This window comes from Panthera uncia, chromosome F2, assembly GCF_023721935.1.
Source record: "Panthera uncia isolate 11264 chromosome F2, Puncia_PCG_1.0, whole genome shotgun sequence".
Lineage (NCBI taxonomy): Eukaryota > Metazoa > Chordata > Mammalia > Carnivora > Felidae > Panthera > Panthera uncia.
Window position 1 is genome coordinate 81,864,262 of NC_064812.1, and position 20,399 is coordinate 81,884,660.

General features: G+C 37.2%; 1 protein-coding gene across 2 annotated transcripts in view; it reads right to left on the bottom strand.

The window, feature by feature from the left end:
* SPIDR (scaffold protein involved in DNA repair) overlaps positions 1–20,399 on the bottom strand; it is a 429,134-nt gene that overhangs the window by 378,934 nt on the left and 29,801 nt on the right. For both annotated transcript variants that reach the window (XM_049633718.1, XM_049633719.1), the window contains exons 3-5: positions 19,838–19,904; positions 15,798–15,983; positions 8,666–8,829 (exon numbers count right to left, since the gene is read on the bottom strand). In XM_049633718.1, coding sequence (XP_049489675.1) covers positions 8,666–8,829; positions 15,798–15,983; positions 19,838–19,904 — 417 coding nt within the window. The remainder of the gene's footprint in view (positions 1–8,665; positions 8,830–15,797; positions 15,984–19,837; positions 19,905–20,399) is intronic.

Here is a 20,399-nt window from a genome sequence, read left to right on the forward strand (position 1 = left end):
TATTCAGCAACTGCCCTATTAGGTATTTACCCAAAGGATACAAAAATACAGATGTGAAAAGGTACATGCACCACGATGTTTATAGCAACGTTATCAACAACAACCAAACTATTGAGAGAGCCCAAATGTTCATCGACTGGTGACTAGATAAAGATATATGGTATATTACTCAGCCATCAAAAAAGAAAATGAAATATTGCCATGTGCAAGACGGGTATGGAGCTAGAGTGTATTATGCTAAGTGAAATAAGTCAGCCAGAGAAAGACAAATACCATATGATCTCACCACATGTGGAATTTAAGAAAGAAAACAGAACATATGAACATATGGGTAGGGGTCAAAGAAAATAAGAACAGTGGAAACAAGCCATAAGAGACTCTTAACAATAGAGAATAAACTGAGGGTTGGTGGAGGGAGGTGAGGGGGATAGGCTAGATAGGGGTACTAAAAGAGGGCACTTGTGATGAGCAGTGAGTGTTATATGTAAGTGATGAATCACCAAATTCTACTCCAGAAACCAATATTGCACTATATGTTAACTAAAATTTAAAAACATAAAAAGTTAATATATGCTAAAAAATAAATTTAAAAAATTAAAAAAATAATAATAAAATTAACAGTATAGCAGACGCTGCTGACACCCTACTCATATCTTCTGCCCTATCTTCAGTGTTGCTGGCCCCATTTCCAATTTGCAGTGCTTCCATTTCTTTGCTTTAGGGATTTCTCTGGTGCTGGAAGCCATTTTTTCCACTTGTGCGGTGGCCTGCAAGAACTAGGAAATACTCCATTCCCCAACTCCAAGGACTAGCCTACAACCAACGAATGAAGGGATCTACATATAAATAATCCAGCTTCCTTGCCCCTTCCTCATCCCTCTGATGAGATAATTCACAGTCTCCCAGTGTTTTCCAGCAGTGCTAAACAGCAGGTGCCCATGATGGTTAACTGCTAGTGAATGATTCCTTAATCAGCTGCTATCCCTTCCCAGGTTCACTCGCTCACCTCTAGGTGAGCAGGTGTTCTGAGGACATGCTTCTATGCAAATTCAAAGACAAACAATAAACTGTGAGAGAGGCAAGTCCACAAAAACCACACATCACATATTTTACTCTTTTCAACCTACCTGAAATGTTGAATAAACAGAAGAGAAAGGCTTAGGTATTAGTTTAAGTATTAGGAAGGAAGTGCTAGTGTGACTGCAAGATGCTGGGCAGAGTGTACAGTATGAGTTAGTCTCCTGAGAGGCAGATGCCAAGACAACATCAGCTATAGAAGAGACTTACTGAAGGAAACACCTGCAAAGGATAAAGGGGTCAAGGAGAGCTTGCAGTGCAGGTCTGAAAACTATGAAAGGAGGACAAGAAGGAAAGATAGGGTAGGAAGAGTTTCAGACTACAGAGTAGCCCATTAGTGGTATGGTCCCGATATAAAAAAATGATGGATCCTGAAGGATGGTAGGTGGGGCTTTCAATCAACTGTGTTCCTTGCAACTGAAGATATAAGTGCACATTTCCACAGATGCACTGCAGGGAATGATGACGTAAAGTGACATTATCTCAGCAACTTGAAAGATGTGTCTAGAGAAAAACTTCCTCTCCTCCAAGACTGTTCGTTACCAATACATACTATGGTTTTGCATGTTTATACACTTCTTATAATGTATCAAACTGTACATATCCTTTGGCAAACTGGCTTACTTCTTCATTATCATATACACAACAATTTTCATATGTTCATATAAAATTAGGTTACATCCCAAAGACTTTTCTCTTATAAACAATGCTACCAATGAATATTCATGTACATATATTCTTCTAAGTCTCATTCATTTGAGGGACCTGAGGCCAAACTGTGAATGTTAAGTTATATGGACCTTGATTTTCAAGCAATAAGGAACCATCAAAAGTGTTTCAGTAAGTGGGTGATAAGGTCATAATTTTTATTAAGATATATCTAATAAAAAGACATACGCTAAGAAATCAATTATGAAGCAATTGAAACAATACAGAGAATTAGTGAAAGGGCCCAACTTAGGGCTGAAATTGTAGGGATGTTATAGTTTAGAGGCCAAATCTCCATGACATGGTAATGGCATAGATTCAGGCAATGAAAAAGGAAAGTTATTAACTACGACCAAAACACACAAAGAAGATGAGCTTAGGTTAAAAAGAAAAGAAAGATATGGTTTGGGACCCTTTTGACTTACAGTAACTTTAGGACATTCATGCAAAGATGTCAGTAGGCAGCAGGAAATCCACATGGAGTTCAGGATAGTAACCAGTTTATAGGAAGATTTAACAGTTATCAGCATTAGAAGAGAATGATGCTTGAGAAGAAAATAAAATTGAATCCCATGTGAGAAAAAGAATGGAAGAAAAGGAGACAGGGGGGCATGTGGGTGGCTCAGTTGGCTGAACGTCTGGAGCTTGATTTTGGCTCAGGTCATGATCCCAGGGTGTGGGATCAAGTCCCACGTTGGGCTCCATGCTGTGTGGAGCCTGCTTAAGATTCTCTCTCTCTCCCTCTGCCCCTCTCCTCCACTTGCTTACTCTTTCTCTCTCTCATAAATAAGTACATAAATAAATAAATAAATAAACAAACAAGAAAAGGAACAGGAATTAAGGTCATAGAGAATACCACTGTATTTAGACCACAAATCCAGAAGGATTTTTGTTATATTGTAGGAATGCTTCTCAATATCTACTTGGAGAAATCCATTTTTGAGTCAATGGATTCAATTCACTCATTTCCAATGACAATGCAGTATGTTATGCTTTAATGTACAAGTTTATTAAGAAAAACAGCATACTTCATGATGACTTACATGGAAGAAGTCTTGAATTTTTTACATACAAAGCCAGCCAAAGTCTTCCCTTCTCTATGACCACATCTTTCAAAGTTCTGACCATTTGCATGCTTCTTCCGATATAAGAAAGCAATCAATGTAGATTTGGAGGCATTCAACCAACACCTGAATACTTCTATGGCAAGCTTTCAATCACAGCTGCCTTACTACATGAGTAACTTGTTCGTAGTTACATTATCTTTTCTAACAATTTCCTTGTCTGAAAATTGGGCATAGCCACATCTACTTCACAAGTGTTTTAAGGCTCAAATAGAAAATGCACTGCTATAAACTGAATATTGAAACCTAATCATATATTGAAACCTAATACCTAATGTAATGGTATTTGGTGCCTTTGGATCGGCCCTCATGAATGGGCCTTTAAAAAGGCCCCAGAGAGTATTTCTCTCTCTCACCATGTGAGAAGTCAGCCTTCAACAAACTAGGAAGTGGGCCCTCAACAGACATCCTATCTGCCAGCACCTAAATCATGGAACTTTCCAGCCTCCAAAACTGGGAGAAATAAATTTCTGTTGATTCAGCCACCCAGCCTATGGTATTTTTGTTACAGCAGCTCAAACAGGCTGATACATGTACATAAAGAAACTAGTAAAATATAAGGTTCAGTGTATGTTCAATATATGTGATCTGTTCCTCTCTGTTCTGTCTTTGAGGAAGAAACTACTGACTGCCATTTTGCTTGTTTTATATTTTAATTCTGAAATAAATAAATCCAACAAAGAAGAAAATAAATTTCTCCAATAATTCCACTACCCAGAGATATGCTGTTTACCTTTTGAAGAACTATTGGATGCTTAACATTTACTTCTTATAACTACATATTTTATTATTCAAGAGCTTCCCTGAAAAACCTGTGTCATACTGTAATTTGTAATTTTAATAAGGTATGAAATGAACTGCAAGCACTACAAAACCTGAGCGCAACAGTTTCTCAGGTAGTGAACACAACCAATCACCCAGCATCTCGATCAATGCGGCAGTAGTCTTTCTAAAAGTCGTGGTTATTTACAGCAGCTTTCAAAGGATAAACATATCCTCAGTTCACAGAATATTTCTCCCAAAAAAAGCCAACAAAAAATTTAAAAATACTAATAAACTGTTATTTCCTAATAAAAAAATTAAAGTTTCTGATAAGAGTAAAATACCAGATTTTTATTTTGGTGATGGCAATAATCTATATTAAGATTTATGAATCCATCATATTAAATGCTTTATTATCCTATCAATACAGAACCTGCTCATCAAATATCAGATAAAACTCTAAAATTGTAAAAACAGGTAGCCTATGATATGAAGCTATGAACAAAAATCCCATCTTTCTGAACAGAAATGAGGTGCTTTAAAAAGCCAGGCACATGAGGTAACAGATATTTCAGTGACTGAAACCACTACCACAATAAGTAAATATTAGGAAAAAACTTTAAGGAGTATGTTTTTAGTATAATGTGACATAAGATCATGCTATCACAGAAGGCCTTCTTTCACACTGTAGAAGTTAATAGAAGTAAAGGGTTACTAGTCCGGTCTGTAAACTGAAAGGTTAACAAAAAATTTTAGGTCATGGCACAACACTTCCTGGTCTGGTTAGATACGATTTATCCCAAGGGGAGTTTGGTGGCAGTCTCGGGACTCTCAATGATCCTTTGTGATCCTTTAGTTAAGATTTTACTGTATATACAGGTTGGTATTTTGCTTTATCATTTAGCATTTTCTCCACAAACATTTTTACCACACCAACAATAAAAAGTTCTAAAAAACAAAAATTTTAATAGTAGAGAAATATTTTAAAGTAAAGATATGTTATAGTTTTTTTTAAAATTTTTTTTATTGTGGTGAAATGTACACAGCAAAAAATTTACCATATTAACCATTTTTAGATGTACACTTCGGTGGCATTAAATGCATTCATGATGTTTATAAATGCACCACTAGCCATCTAGAACCTTTCATCATCATCCCAATCAGAAACTATTCACATTTAAACAATAACTCCCCTTACTCCTCAGCCCCTGGTAACCTCTATTCTACCTTCTGTTTCTATGAATATGCTTATTCAAGGTACTGCCTATATGTTGAAGTACACAGCACTTGTCCTTTTGTGTCTGGCTTATTTTATCTACAATAATGTTTTCAAGTTCATCCATACTGTACTTGTATCAGACTTTCATTCCAGGGTGTCTGGGTGCGCTCAGTAGGTTAAACATCTGACTCTTGATTTTGGCTCAGGTCATTATCTCACAGTTCATGAGATCAAGCCCCAAGCTGGGTTCTGCACTGACAATGGGAAGCTTGCTTAGGATTCTCTCTCCCTCTTTCTCTGCCCCTCCCCCGCTCTCATGGCCTCTCTCTCTCTCAAAATAAATAAATAAACATTTAAAATTTTAGAAAAAGGAATGAAATTCTTTTTTATATTTTAGAGAGAGAGTGCACAAGCAAGGGAGAGGGGCAGAGGGAGAGAGAAAAGAATCTTAAGCAGTCTCCACACTCAGCATGGAACCTGACAGGGGACTTGATCCCACAACCCTAGGATCATGATATGAGTTCAAATCAAAGAGTCAGACACTTAACCAACTGAGCCACCCAGGCACCCCAGAATTTCATTCTTTTTTAAGGCTGAATAATCCACTGTACATATATACAACATTTTGCTTATCCATTCTTGTTGATGGACATTTGGATTGTTTCCACCATCCAACCATTGTGAATAATGATACTATGAACATTGATGTACAAATATATTTGAGTCTCCACTTTTAGTTCTTCTGTGTATATATATTCAGAAGCAGAATTGCTGGATTATATGGTAATTTCATGTTTAACTTTTTGAGAAACCATCAAACTCTTCCACAGTGGCTGTACCATTTTACATTCCCACCAGCAATGTATAAGGGTTCCAATATCTCAATGCTGTTGTTTTTTTCCCATTTATGGATAACAGCTATCCTAATAGGTATAAAGTGGTATCTCATCATGGTTTGGATTTGCAACTCCTTAGTGACTAATGATGATGAGCATCTTATCATGTACTGGACTGCATAAAAGATCAGAAAGGTGGCCAAGATGGAATAATAGCAAATGGATTTATCCTCCCACCTAAAACACCAAAAACAGTAACAACAAAATGAAAAAAACAAACAAAAAACAAACAAAAAACAAGGGGGGGGGGGAAAGGAAGGCAGGTAGGAAGAAAGGAAATAATCCTGACAAAATATATGAAACAATGGTTTTCAAGCACTGAACATCAGACAAAAACACTAATGCCTGAAAGTCAGGAAATAAAAAATTGAGCTCTACAATTGTCCTAGCTTACTTTCTTGAGAGAATTTCCAAACCACACAACAGAAAAGAGGAACTGAGGTTGAGTCCAGTGGGTTCCCTGAGTTGAAGAGACAGAGCTGAGTGTCCAGGCAGACAAATGTAGCTAGAGTTCGTAGGACAGAGTAACAGAAAAACCAGAGCTACACAAAAAACTCCAGCAATCCACCTCAAGTATTCAGCTGAGTACTGATCAGAATGTGCATAAAAATAAAACTACTCTAGACCAGGGAAAGAACCATCTAGAGAACAGTTCCCAATGCCACACCAGTGTCAGGCCACGGCAGCTACTCCTGCCAGCCAGACCAGAAAAACCCATAATTAGGAGTATTACATAGAATGCTCAGGAGGGTAGTGACATAACACTCCCCAGACCCACCTAATAAATCATAAAGCAACACCCAAAAGGATGAAACTGTTTCCAAATAACGGCACCTGAGAACAAAGTTACAAAATATTTAAAGAAATTTTTTAAAATCCAGCAACGAACAACATAAAGTTCACAATATTTGGTATCCACTGAAAAATGTCTAGGCATGCAAAGAAGGAGAAAAATACAATCCACAATAAAGAGAAATATTAATCAACAGAAATAGACACAAAAATAACACAAATGATAGAGTTATAGAAAAAGTCACTAAAACAACTATTATAAATACACTCTGTATTTTCAAAACATAGAAAAGATATGATGAGGTTAAGACAAGACAATACAAAAAGATTCATATCAAACTTTAAGAGATGACAAATACACTGGATAGTATTAACAGACAATTAGACACAGAGAGCAAAAAGATATTAAACTTTGAAGATATAGCAATAAAAGCCAGCATAAATTAAAAAGAGAGGGGGGAAAATGAATACAGCATCAATGATCCCATGATATAACACGGAGCAGCCTCATTAATATACATATAATTGTAGTCCAAAAGGAAAGGAAAAGGGAAGTCAGAAAAAAAATTAAGGCAAAAAAACTTTCTAAATGTGATGAAAACTTTAAATCCATACGAAGAAGAAAGTTAACATAGCTGACCTGAGGGTATACTCAGAAAAGCCTGCTTGCAATGTTGGTCCTTGTCTACCTCTGCTTATTTAGACACCAAGAGAGTTCCCAACCTCCCCTAAATGGTGAAAGTGTCTCCCTCTGCCTAAACCATGCTAACAATATGGCTTAGTTTGAATACCTGTTTTCCTTCTTGAAATCTAAAATTTTGGTACATGCTTTTGGTACTAAAATTTTGGTACCAGCCCCCCAATAAAAACTCTGGGCACTGAGTCGCTAATGAGCTCCCCTGGCGGGCAATGCTTTACAGATGTTGTCAAAACTCATTGTTGAAGCAATTAAGCGTATCCTATGTGACTCCACTAGACTAGGATTCTTGAAAAATTGCAGATTTTGCTTTGTATCATTTCACTGTAATACATCATAGTCATGAGTATGACCATATACTAAGTTCTGAGTGTCCTCCTAGTGAATTACCAAACCTAGGGGTGGGCTTGGGGACCTCTGATTCCCCACATACCCAAAAAGCTTGATAAACTCCAAGCAGAAAACCACACATAGGCATATCACAATCATGCTGCTAGAAGAAGTGACAAAGAGAAAATCCTTAAAAATCAAGAATGAGAATAGCTTCACACTTCTTGACAGCAAATCTGGAACTAGAAGACAATGAAGCAATGTCTTCAAAATACTGAAGAAAAATGATTTCCAAACTACAATTCTACATAAATGGTTAGCCACTTATCAAAGTATGATAAATACATCTCTGGCATGCCATTTATCTTCCATAAATCCTTTCCTAGAAGATGTGCTTAATCAAACTGAGAATAAAAACCAAGAAAGAGGAAGACATGGAATCCAGGATAAAGTTGCTCTGCACAGAAGAGAAGTAAAGGGAATTACTGGAAAATGGTGAGGAGTGACCAAAGGGTGGCTACATCCACAAAGCAGTGGAACAAATTAGAGCAGCTAGGAGGCCGTGAGAGTGAGTTCTCCAAGAAAACAAAACTGACAGAATGTCTGCTATGCCTAAAAACCTTAACAGGAGAGCCAAATGAGGACAAAAAGTTAGAGTTTTAATATCAATAAATAAAGCTAGGCAAACAAAAACCCAAAATAATTAACTCCAAGGAAAATGAAAAGTTTTGAAGGAAAAATAATCATAATTAATATTTGCCATGGGTGTGAATATTACGTAATGCTGAATACTAATCTAAGCAAACCATGACACATGTGTCCTGGGAGAATGGAGGAAAGGGAAAAGTGCAAAAGTGCAGGTGGAGGAGCGGGTGAGGAGAGTTACTGTGTTTATAAGTACATTACAAGCACGTTATTTAGAGACAAGGAAGTAAAGAATAAAAGAATCCCTAAGAATCAAAAGCGTCCTGGAAAAAAGAGTTAAAAGTCAAACACTCAACGGCTCTGATTGACAAATGTGACAAACAGAATGAAAAATTTTGAGACAACTGGTTCTTACCTTCAAGAGCTCAGAGAACCCCTCTTCACTAGTCGAAGAATGATTGCTTGAACAAGAAGCACAGTCTGATATTTCCACAACACTCTCACAGTCTTCAAATTCATTATACTCACTAGTATCTTCCCTGTCACTGTCAATCTCCCAGTCAATAAACTGTAGTTCATCTAAAAAATACAATTTTAAACAATTTAAAATCCTTAATATTTATTAATCCATTTTTTTAATTCTCAGTAGTTAAAAACATCCATATTGCTGAGTCATCTTTTAAAAATATATTAAAAGACTGTGAAAACTATATTCCTACTCTTATCTCTAGCCATCCTGTTTCTCCTACTGCCCCTACTCCAATTCTCAGGTAACTACTTTCATTAGTTGTTTTTGTATCTTTCTAGAGTTTCTCTAGCATATCCAAGCAAATAAAATATATTATTATTTTTTCCTCTTTTCTGATACACTTTGATTTCTTTTTACTTAACAGAGGTTTTCCCACATCAATTAACAGGCAACATCCTCATTCTTTTTAATAACATAGTATTCCATTACACAGTTAACCTACAGTTTATTTAATCAGTCTTCTACTAATAGACTTATTCAAGGATTTTCACCTAAAACTTTTTCTATATATTTCTCATCAATAAAGAAACAAGTAAATTTACTGTTTGGTTTACTTTATAAGCATTTTTATCTAGGTAGTACTTCTGCAAAATTTAATTTGGAAGTTAAATTATTTTCATATATTAAATAACCAAATTTAATCTGTATTTAAAGAAATAAAATTAGTTATTAAGGATAAATTAATCTCTGAGGTATCTCTGAGGAATATAACATAAACCTTTCCTACAGTACAAAATGCAAGTATTCCCCCTTACAGCTACTTCAGCAACTCAGAAGACGAGTAAGATATCTCAGCCCTATTTCAGAGGTTTGACAGCAACAATCTTATTTCCGCATAGAAGTCATATTAAAATAAAATAACTTACTAGCTTTAACTGAAGAAAATTCAAAATAAAAACAACAAGAACAACAAAGAAAAATTTCAGCTGAAGTTAAAAATATGGAATAAAGTAAACAAAAATGGAAGTCTTCTTTTATCTAACACTGTTGTTCTAGAAAACAGAAGTCCACTAGAGTAATTATAAAAGACTAGAGGTCAGACCAGTCTAAGAGAAGCAGGTGCATAATGGCAATTATTTCCCACATGTAACAACACATTTACTATGGAAGCCAGGCACTGGAATGCATAAGAAATTCTCCAGGTTGCTGAAGCATCACAGCAGAAAGCCACAGAAAGGCAGAGGAGGAACACAAGTGCCCTCAAAGCTACTGTACTTTTGTAGCATTTGTTCAATCACTCTTCATTTATTCAGTAGAATCAGTGCCTACTGAGGGGCTACTGTACCATTCTAGACACTCACAATACCAAAACAAGCAAACAAATAAATATAGGAGATAATACAGAACACTGTTCCTACCCTGAAAATGACAGACCACAACCAAAACTAATAAGACTTCATTGTTCACAATGTTTTTATGAAGCAGTCAAGACAATTAATGTTAGACTAAAATTTGCATTTTATAGATGAAGAAATTGAGTCTTCAAAAAGTTAAGAAGTTTTCTCCAAGTTATATAAAATATGGAGGGGGAAAGATTTTTTTAAAGACGAAAATATTTTGACAATTTTAACTCAGAGCTCTTCCCTCTCAATCCCAATTCTGGCCTTAAGGCCCAGACAGTCTAATCCAATACAGCTGGAAGGAGGTCTGAATATATTGTTTTTAATTAATTAACTTATTTATTCATTCATTCATTCATTTATTTAGAGAGAGGCAGAGGGAGAAGGAGAGAAAGAATCCCAGACAGGATCCACGCTCAGCATGGCTCAATCTCACGACCATGAGATCGCTGAGCTGACACTTAACTGAGCCACCCAGATGCCCTAGGTATACTGTTTTAAAAGTTCACTTGGAAATTATGATAAGAAGCCAGGTTTGGTAAGCACCAGAACAGTGTTGAAGCATACAGCATTGAAGTTACACATCCCAACCAATAATATCAATTGGCATACTTGTTAAATATGTGACTCTGGGCAAGCAATTTGACTTCTCTGAGTCCCAATTTCCTTCTATAAAATAAGGGTACTCAGCTTATAGGATGTAGTTGATATAAAAGGAAATAATATACATATGCCCCACGTGTCTGGGGTAAAATAAGAAACTGATAAATGGTAATTAAAGGTAAAATGAGGGAGGGAGGAGGTGAAGGAAAAGGAAGAGAAAGATAAGCCAGCATTTACACACATGATAAGATACACTCCAAGGGATCACTTATTTTTTACCCAACAGTCAACTTCCTTAACCGAAGTCAACAACTTGTGAACTTATTTAAAAAAAAATTTTTTTTAATGTTTATTTATTTTTGAAAGAGAGAGAAAGAGAGAGCAAGAGACAGAGCATGAACAGGGGAGGGGCAGAGAGAGACGAAGACACAGAAACTGAAGCAGGCTTCAGGCTCTGAGCTGTCAGCACAGAGCCAGACTCGGGGCTCAAACCCTCCCACTGCAAGATTATGACCTAAGCCAAAGTCGGATGCTTAACAGACTGAGCCACCCGGACACCCCATGTGAACTCATTTTAAAGTAGTTAACTCAAGGAGGAAGAGTTAAGATGGTGGAGGAGTAGTGGGACCCTATGCTTGTCTCCTCCCTTGAATAGAGATAAATATCAAATCATTCCGAACACCCAAAAAATTGATCTGAGAACTAAGAGAACAAACTATACATCTAGCGGTGGAAAAATGGCCACATCATGGAAGGTAGGAGCTACAGCGAGTTGATTTGGAGGAGGAAAGAACTGCAGAGGCCATGAAAGGGAGGGAGCCATGATAATGGAGAAAGGAGCAAAAGAAAAAAGAAAGAGAGAGAAAGCAGCACCCAGGGGACTGCACAAGAAAAACTCTTCCCCAAAATCACTAACTGGGAAAAGGAGAGGGGCTGAATTCTGCAGAAGTTTTAGAAAGCCCCACCATCCCCTCCCCCGTTCATGCTCTGTCTCTCTCTGTCCCAAAAATAAATAAAAAACATTGAAAAAAAAAATTAAAAAAAAAAAAGAAAGCCCCACCATTGCAGGGGTCATGTGTGGTAGGACTAGCAGTGCTTCTGTGGGGAAGGACGCAGAGGCTGGAGAGCAGGAAGTGTGGTCTGAGGATTCCCTGGGTCACAAGGGGAGAAACAGTTCCCTTTCTTGGGGTGCAGTTGGAAAGGTGGCCACAGCCTCTCAAGGGATAAGAGAGCTAACAAGAGCCAACATGCCGCCCTGTACACCAGCATAGAACAGAGACATCTATTGAGGGCAGCAGACCTTGGTTGCCAGCTTCTTTGTTGTGCTTTACCATAAACTCCAAACCACTGTGTGGTTGTGCGACTGCTTTCCTGGGACAAACCTGCACCAGCCACAGCATGCTAAGACCCTCCCCCAGAGGATCAGTGCAGGTCCATGCCACGTAGATCGGTAAAATCTGGAGATTTAAAAGCCAGCTGCATGCCTGAAATAAAACACAGGAGGTACTGGCAGGCACAGACAGATGCTTGGACACAGACAGGGTGAAGACAGACACCAGGGACATAAGAGAAGTGAGAACTTCCTGAAGAGTAGTATGCACGAACTCTCTGCTCTAGGGATAAGAAGGTGGGGTGACATCATTTCCTCTGCCCATCAGCACTGACCAACTTCAGTGAGCAAAACAGTGCCACTAAGTGGTGGCCAGAGCCACTTACACCAAGCCCCGCCCCCTGTGCCCTGCAGGGGCATCTCCACTAAGCAAATCTGCCTGAGAATCAGCCCGGCAGGCTGCTCCCCCGGAAGACCAGCACAAACCCCTTGCACACACCTAGTCTACTGATCATAGAGGCTGCAAAGCTTCAGCTCTAAGGGAGATAGGCTCTAGTTTCATTTAACAAGCAGACCAAAATACAGCTAGTTAAAACTTGCCATACAGTGGACAAGGTCCAAAAACCCCGCACTGCAGGCAAGGAGAAACTATGCAGGAGACTGACCTCAGGGAAGGTGCAGCCAAAATATAACAGCAAAGTGCACACACAAACACTTCCTGTAGCACCAGGCCCAAGATAATATAGGACCTCTTCTTAATATAGCCATTACTCTCAGGAGCAGGAATAGAACAGGCTTTCCTAACAGTCATACAAAAAAAAAATTAACCTAGACAAAATGACAAGATGGAAGAATTCACCCCAAAGGAAAGAACAGGAAGAAGTACTGGCAAGGGATTTAATCAAGATTGATATAAGTAAGATGCCTGAATTAGAATTTAAAACAACAATCATAAGGATACTAGCTGGGCTTGAAGATACTAGATAATCCCTTGCTACAGAGATAAAAGAACTAAAAACTAGTCAGGATGAAATAAAAAATGCTACGGGCACCTATGTGATTCCTTTGGTTAAGCATCCGATTCTTGACTTCAGCTCAACTGAGTCATGATCTCAAGGTTGGTGGGTTCAAGCCCCATGCTGGGTTCTGCATTGACAGTGTGAAGCCTGCTTGAGATTCTCTCTCTCTTCCTCTTTCTCTGCCCCCCTCCTCTCACTCTCTCTAAATAAATAAATAAACTTCAGAAAAAATTTATTGAAAGAAAATGCTAGAACTGAGACACAAAACCAACTGGATGCAATGACAATGAGGATGGGCGAAGCAGAAAAATGAATCAGTAATATACAAGATAAAATCATGGAAAATAATAAAGCTGAAAAGAAGAGGGAAAGTATTGGATCATGAATGTACTCAGGGAAATCAATGGCTCCATAAAGAGTGATAACATTTGTATCACAGGAATTCCAGAAGAAGAAGAGAGAGAAAAAGAGGCAGAGGGTTTATCTGAGCAAATTACAGCTAAAAAGTTCCTTAATCTGAGGAAGAACACAGACATCCAAATCTAAGAGGCACAGAGAATTCCCACTAAATTCAACAAAAGCCAGCCCACAACAAGACATATCATAGTCAAGTTCACAAAATACATAGACAAGGAAAGAATCCTGAAGGCAGCAAGGGAAAATAAGTCCTTAAACTACAAGGGAAGACGAATCAGGTTCACAGCAGATCAAAGTACATCATGTATGGGAAAAATATACAGCCAAGAATTCTTCATCCAGCAAGGCTGTCATTCAGAATAGGAGAAGAGACAGAAAATTTCTCAAACAAAAACTAAAAGAGTTCATGATCACTAAACCAGCCCTGCAAGAAATTTTAAGGGGGACTTTATGAGTAAGACAGACAGACCAAAACCAACAAACACTGGAAAGGACCAGAGAATATCACCAGAAACACCAATTTTATGGGTAACACAATGGCACTAAATTCATATCTATCAATAATCACTCTGTATGTAAACGGACTAAATGCTCCAATCAAAAGACATAGGTATCAGAATGGATAAAAAAATTAAAAAATTTAAAAAAGACCCATCTATATGCTGCCTACAAGAGACTCATTTTAGACCTAAAGACACCTGCAGATTGAAAGTGAGGGGATGGAGAAGCATCTATTATGCTAACGGACGTCAAAAGAAAGCTGGAGTAGCCATACCTATATTAGACAAACTACATTTTAAAACAAAGACTGTAACAAGAGATGGACACTATATCCTATTAAGAGGTCTATCCTCCAAGATCAAGCAATTGTAAATATTTATGCCCCCAACTGGACAGCACCCAAATATATAAATTAACTAATGACAAATATAATCAGCTCAAAATACCTTTCTAGTCTTAAATAGTTTTGAAAACTACTATCTCTTTTAATAAAGGACATAAACAGTTTTTATTTCTTTTAATAGCAGCTTTAATGAGATATAATTCACATACCATACTATCCACCCATAAAAAGCATAGTTTTTAATAATGAAATTATGTTCTGAGATGTGTAAAGACAAACCAAGAGTTACATAACAATGAATATCATTTAATATGATTGAATTAACAATATAAGACCTGCCAGCTTATGTATAACCTTAAAATACCACTTCACCTGTTTATTACTAGAATGTCAATTGGTAGTTACCAAGATGACATACAAAGTGGTCAAAGGAATAAAATGACCTTCCACAGAGTTTGTCTGCATAAATTTAACCTTGACCAAGTACCTAACTCATATGAACTTCAAAGAGTTAAAAGTCAAAGTTTATTTTGAAAGCATTAAGACTTTTAAATACTCTAGATAAGCTATATTTTAAAAATTGTAAAAGGACTGATTTTCCTAATTCTAAAAGTCTGTGGTTCTCAACTGGGGATGTCCTTCTGGGGATATCTTACAACATCTGGAGACATTCACAGCTGTCACAAATGGGACTGGGGGAACTACTGTCATCTAGCAAAAAAAAAAGGCTAGAGATGCTATTAAACACCCTACACTACACAGGAAAGTCCCTCTCCCCCCAACAAAGAATTTTTTGGCCTCAAATGGCATTAGTGCCAAGGTTGAGAAACTCTCCTTCAAATTGTCAAAAACATAATAATACAATATGGGGCACCTTGAATGGCTCAGTTGGTTGAACATCTGACTCTTAATTTTGGATCAGGTCACAATCCCAGGGTTGTGGGATCGGGCCCGTGTCCATGCTCAGCATGGAGCCTGCTTAAGATTCTCTCCCTCCTTCTGCCTCTCTCCCCCATTCACACTCTCTCTCTCAAATAAATAAAAAAAAATTTTTTTAAACCCACAATATAAAATGCCATCAGAACAGAAACTTGTATTATACTTCTACCACACATTGGCTATCACAGTATTTACCCAAATCAGGTCAGCAAGGAGGCAATATAGGAGCAGCACTATGCAGTAGTTGAAAGACCTGGCTTTGCTGTCAGAGACCCTAAGTGGAATCCCAATCAACTCTACATGTTCAAGCTTAAGTTGTTAGCTGTAAAAATAATACTTGTAATACTTATCTCTTAGAGTTGTTGTGAGAAATATTAAATGAGAAAATGTTTCTAAAGGGCTGAGCATAGAGGCCAAGACTCAGTATAGTCATCACTAATACTAAATGTTATAAAAGGATTGATGTTTTTTCCAATACTGAACCCAATATATAACAGAAAGAGGTAAGAAACAAATTTCAATTTACCTTCACTGGCCCCATCTTCTGTACATAAAATATTCTTGTTCCTATTAGAAAATCTGTCTATCCTAGAACTATGTCCATTATCTCTTTGTGATTTAAAAAGCGTTTTATCCTCATCTGACACATCACTTCCACTGGAACTCCATGTTATATCTGTAAGTCCACTGGTACTCTTAGATGCAGCAGTTTCTGTTAAAGAAAAAAGAAAATACATAAACACAATTAACTGATAGTTCTTTATCAGAATAAGATTTTATGCATGTTACTTTGCTGAAATCACAAATAATAAAATTCTAATGATAATGAAAGCAATGTCTTATGCCAAATCTTCCTGCCTGAAGTTCTATGTGCAGCACAAGATTCTTTGAATTAAAACCAAATTACAAGAAGAAAAAGAAGTAGAACAAATTGAGATAAATTATAAAAGACAAGGAAATTGGGGCACAAAGAGAAACTCAAAAAATTAACCGTGAAATAATTACAGAAGTATAACTTCCTAGAATATTTTATGAACCAAAAGAAAAACACAAAACAAACCATAAATCCAATACTTCTGTACAACAGAAATGCTTCTATGTGCCTCCTTTGCCATACTGGGAGCCCTGGTAGCAGTATTGTGCTTAAAAACACTTAACAGCAAACTTTTATTTAACTAAATTTGTTATTTTGAGGTAATAATAGATTCACCTATAGGCATAAGAAGCGATAAAGAGAGCCCTTGCATGCTTTACCCAGTTCCTCCAATGGTAACATTTTGCAAAACATAACATCACAACCAGAATGTTGATTCTGATACACTCAAGACATAGAACAATCCCATCACCATGAGGACATCTTGTGTTACCTTTTCATTTTATTTATCTATTATTATTTTTTCAAATAGGCTTCATGCCCAGTGCAAAGCCCAATGTGGGTTTGAACTCATGACCCGGAGATCAAGACCTGAGCTGAGATCAAGAGTCAGACACTTAAGCAACTGAGCTTCACAGGTGCCCCTTGTATTACCTTTTTTAAAGCCACATCATAGCTACCCTCCTTTCCCCAATTCTGAACCTCTGCAAATGAATCAGTTTTTACACTTTTGTAATTTTGCCATTTCAAGAATGATATACAAATGGAATCATACTATGTGACCCTTCAGGATTGGCTTTTATGTGGCATAATTCCCTGCACGTTCATCCAAGTTGTTCTATGTAGCAACCCTTTCTTTCCATTACTAAGTAGTATTCCATGATTTGGATGCACCAGAGCTTGTTTATCCATTCAATAACTAAAGGGCATCTGTGTTGTTTCTAACTTGGGGTTATTATGAATAAAACTGCTATAAATATTGCACATGGAGTTTTACGTGAATGCAATTTTCATTCTCTAGGATAAATGTCAAAAGGCAATTGCTGGATTGTACAGTAATTGCATGTTTAGTCTTCTAAGAAACTGCCAAACTATTTTCCAGAGTGGCTGTACCATTTTACAGTTCCATCAGCAATGTATCAGTTTCTCCATATCACTTACAATATTTGATGTTGTCACCACTTTTTATTTTAGCCATTCTGATAGGTGGAAAACCTAGAAGGAATGGGGCTACTCCATCTTGGTGTAATAGGAAGTTCACAGAAAATTTTTCTGATAGTGATCAGAAAAGGAATATATACTTCATAAAAATCAATTTTTCTACTTATATTTATCTAATTGAGTTATAATGCTAAAACTTAAAAAAAGTACCTTAGACACCTTACAATGAGATTAAGAGATTAGATATCATAATTCAAGTTTTACAGAAGAGGAAACAGGCTCAGAAATTAAATGGCTTCGGGCGCCTGGGTGGCTCAGTCGGTTAAGCGGCCGACTTCGGCTCAGGTCATGATCTCACGGCTCGTGGGTTCGAGCCCCGCGTCGGGCTCTGCGCTGACAGCTCGGAGCCTGGAGCCCGCTTCGGATTCTGTGTCTCCCTCTCTCTCTGCCCCTCCCCCGTTCATGCTCTGTCTCTCTCTGTCTCAAAAATAAATAAACATTAAAAAAAAGAAGTTAAATGGCTTCATTTAATACATATTTACATAACAACTCTGATACAGTAAACCTTGAGGAAACAGAAAAATAAGAAAACTCCTCCCTCAAGTAACGCATGGTCTGAAAGGTATGAAAAAATGCAACTGCTCCACTTTGTGTGGATCAGGAAAGGAGATTCGCTGACAAGATGATGTCTGAAAATACAGTACTTACAAAGGCACAAAACCAGAAAATAATTATATACATTTATTGACACTTACTTTGTGCCATGAACACCCAGAATTACTAAAGTTGTCTACCTTCAAAATACAAAATTAAAAATAAACTAAACTTCATCCATATAGATTTAAATAGCTAATAAAAACTAAACTGTGTATATATTGCAAAAGACATTATCAAACCCTTATATTATTATGCATCAGGAAGAGTAAACTGAAAAGGAAGGAGTGGACTGCTATAGACTGAATGCTTATATCTCTTAAAATTTACCCTGTTGAAACTTAATCCCCAATGTGTGAGATTAAGAGGTGGGGATTTGGGGGTGATTAGGTCATGAGGGTGAAGCCCTCATGAATGGCATTAGTAGTCTACAAAAGAAGCCCCCAGAGAGATTGCTGACCCCTTCTTCCATGTGAGTCCACAGCAAGATGATACTGTCATGAACCTGAAGTGAGTCTTCACCAGACACTGAATATACTGGACCTCCAACCTCCAGAACTGTGTGAAATAAATTTCTGGTGTTTATAAGCCACCTAGTCTGTAGTATTATTGTTATAGCAGCTTGAACAGACTGAGACAGGAAGTAGAACTACTGCTATTTTCAGATTCTATAATGAATTTATGGAATTCATAAACCCATGAATTATAGGTACTTTATATAATTTATATAGACAAAATCACTACAGATAAAATGACTTCTAGGAGGAACATCAGCTAGACTGAGAATAGTCACAACACGTAAGCATTTTGGGTAACCATTGCATGCAGGCATTGTGCTAGCACGTGGTATTACGGACTGAACTGTGTTGCCCCAAAGGTCATTCATATGTTTAAGTTCCAACATCCCAGCATCCCAGAATGTGATTATTTGAAGACAGGGTCTTTACAGAGGTGTCAAATTATTCTAATATGACAAGTGCCCTCACAGGATACAGTCAGGACACCAAGGGGCCAAAGGAGATCCCTGAGGTCCCAAGCCCTGACTCTCCCTGCCCACCCACAGGGTAACTGAGTACGGCAGCAGTCAGCAGCCTCCCCGATATCCATCCCCTTTTTTCCTTACTAACAAAACCCCAATTTTATTTGAGAAGCAACATACATATTTAAAAATCTTTAATTTCACTGAAGTCCCTTTAGTAGAAGTGACCCTATATAACAAGTTCTGGCCAAAGGTTGAGGTCCTGGGGAGGGGACTCCTTTCCAGAAGAAAAGTATACCTGGAGAGAATCCGCAAAGCCCACACTCCTCCTAAGAATTGGGCCCGGAGAATTCAGCTTCCACCTCATGACGGCAAGAACAAACTCCACACTAAGGCTGCCGGACTCAGAACAAGTCTGACTCCCTGAACTTCTTGTTGCAGGAGATAAATTCAACTCCATTTCTTCACACACTCTAACAGTTTCTATGTATTGTAACTGAAAGCTTTCCCTAACTAATTCACCAAGTTAAGAATTTCACTGCCTGAAATAGTACAGTCCTTATATAATAGGTCATAACTTTATTTTTCAAATCAGAAATTTTAAATTCTGGGGCTGTGAGCCTAAGCTAACCTACCGGGCTCTGCTCATTAAGAGTAAATCCAGGAAGGACACATGAAAAATTTTAATAATTACTTATAGGAAGAAAGAAAAAATGTGACAGAGGGTGACAAAGATTAGAGAGAGATTTCTCAAAAATATGTTTTTTACATTTTGGAAAACACAAATATACAGTCTACCCAAACTATGTTAAATAACTTTTTAAAAGAAAGTAAATAAATCAAAGAAGGATATATTAGTCTTATACCTTTTCTGTCAATAAATCAACAAAAATATTACCTTCCTTGGGTCTCAGGGATAATTCAAGGTGATTCTCTGTAACAATCTTCTTTTCAGCCGTTAACAACTGCAGGAAGAAGAAGAAGAAGAAGAAGAAGAAGAAGAAGAAGAAAGAAGAAAGAAGAAAGAAGAAGAAGAAATTTATAACAAGGGCTAAAACCAAAACTATTTTGTAATACTCAAAACCTTAAACTATACCCTCCTTAAAATATCCCTGTTTTATTTATATGTACCAGTAAGTATTCCCAAAGCACATACTCCTCATATATATATAAATGTATTTTTATATTTTTCCAGAATCTAAACAGAGAACCATTAAAAGTTTATAACAGTATTCCATTTTGTACATATTTATATTATCAGTATCTCAAAATCCGCACATATACAAAAATTAACTAGAATATCTTGTTGCCAAAAGATTCTAAGGATATAAAAGCATTTCATAAATATATTTCTTGTGAAGAGCAGGATGCTCAAAGATTTTATCTTCTGAGAAACTTCTCAGTATGTAACCTTCATTTACAAAAAAGTACAAAGGTTGTGCCTAGCATAAAGAAGTGAC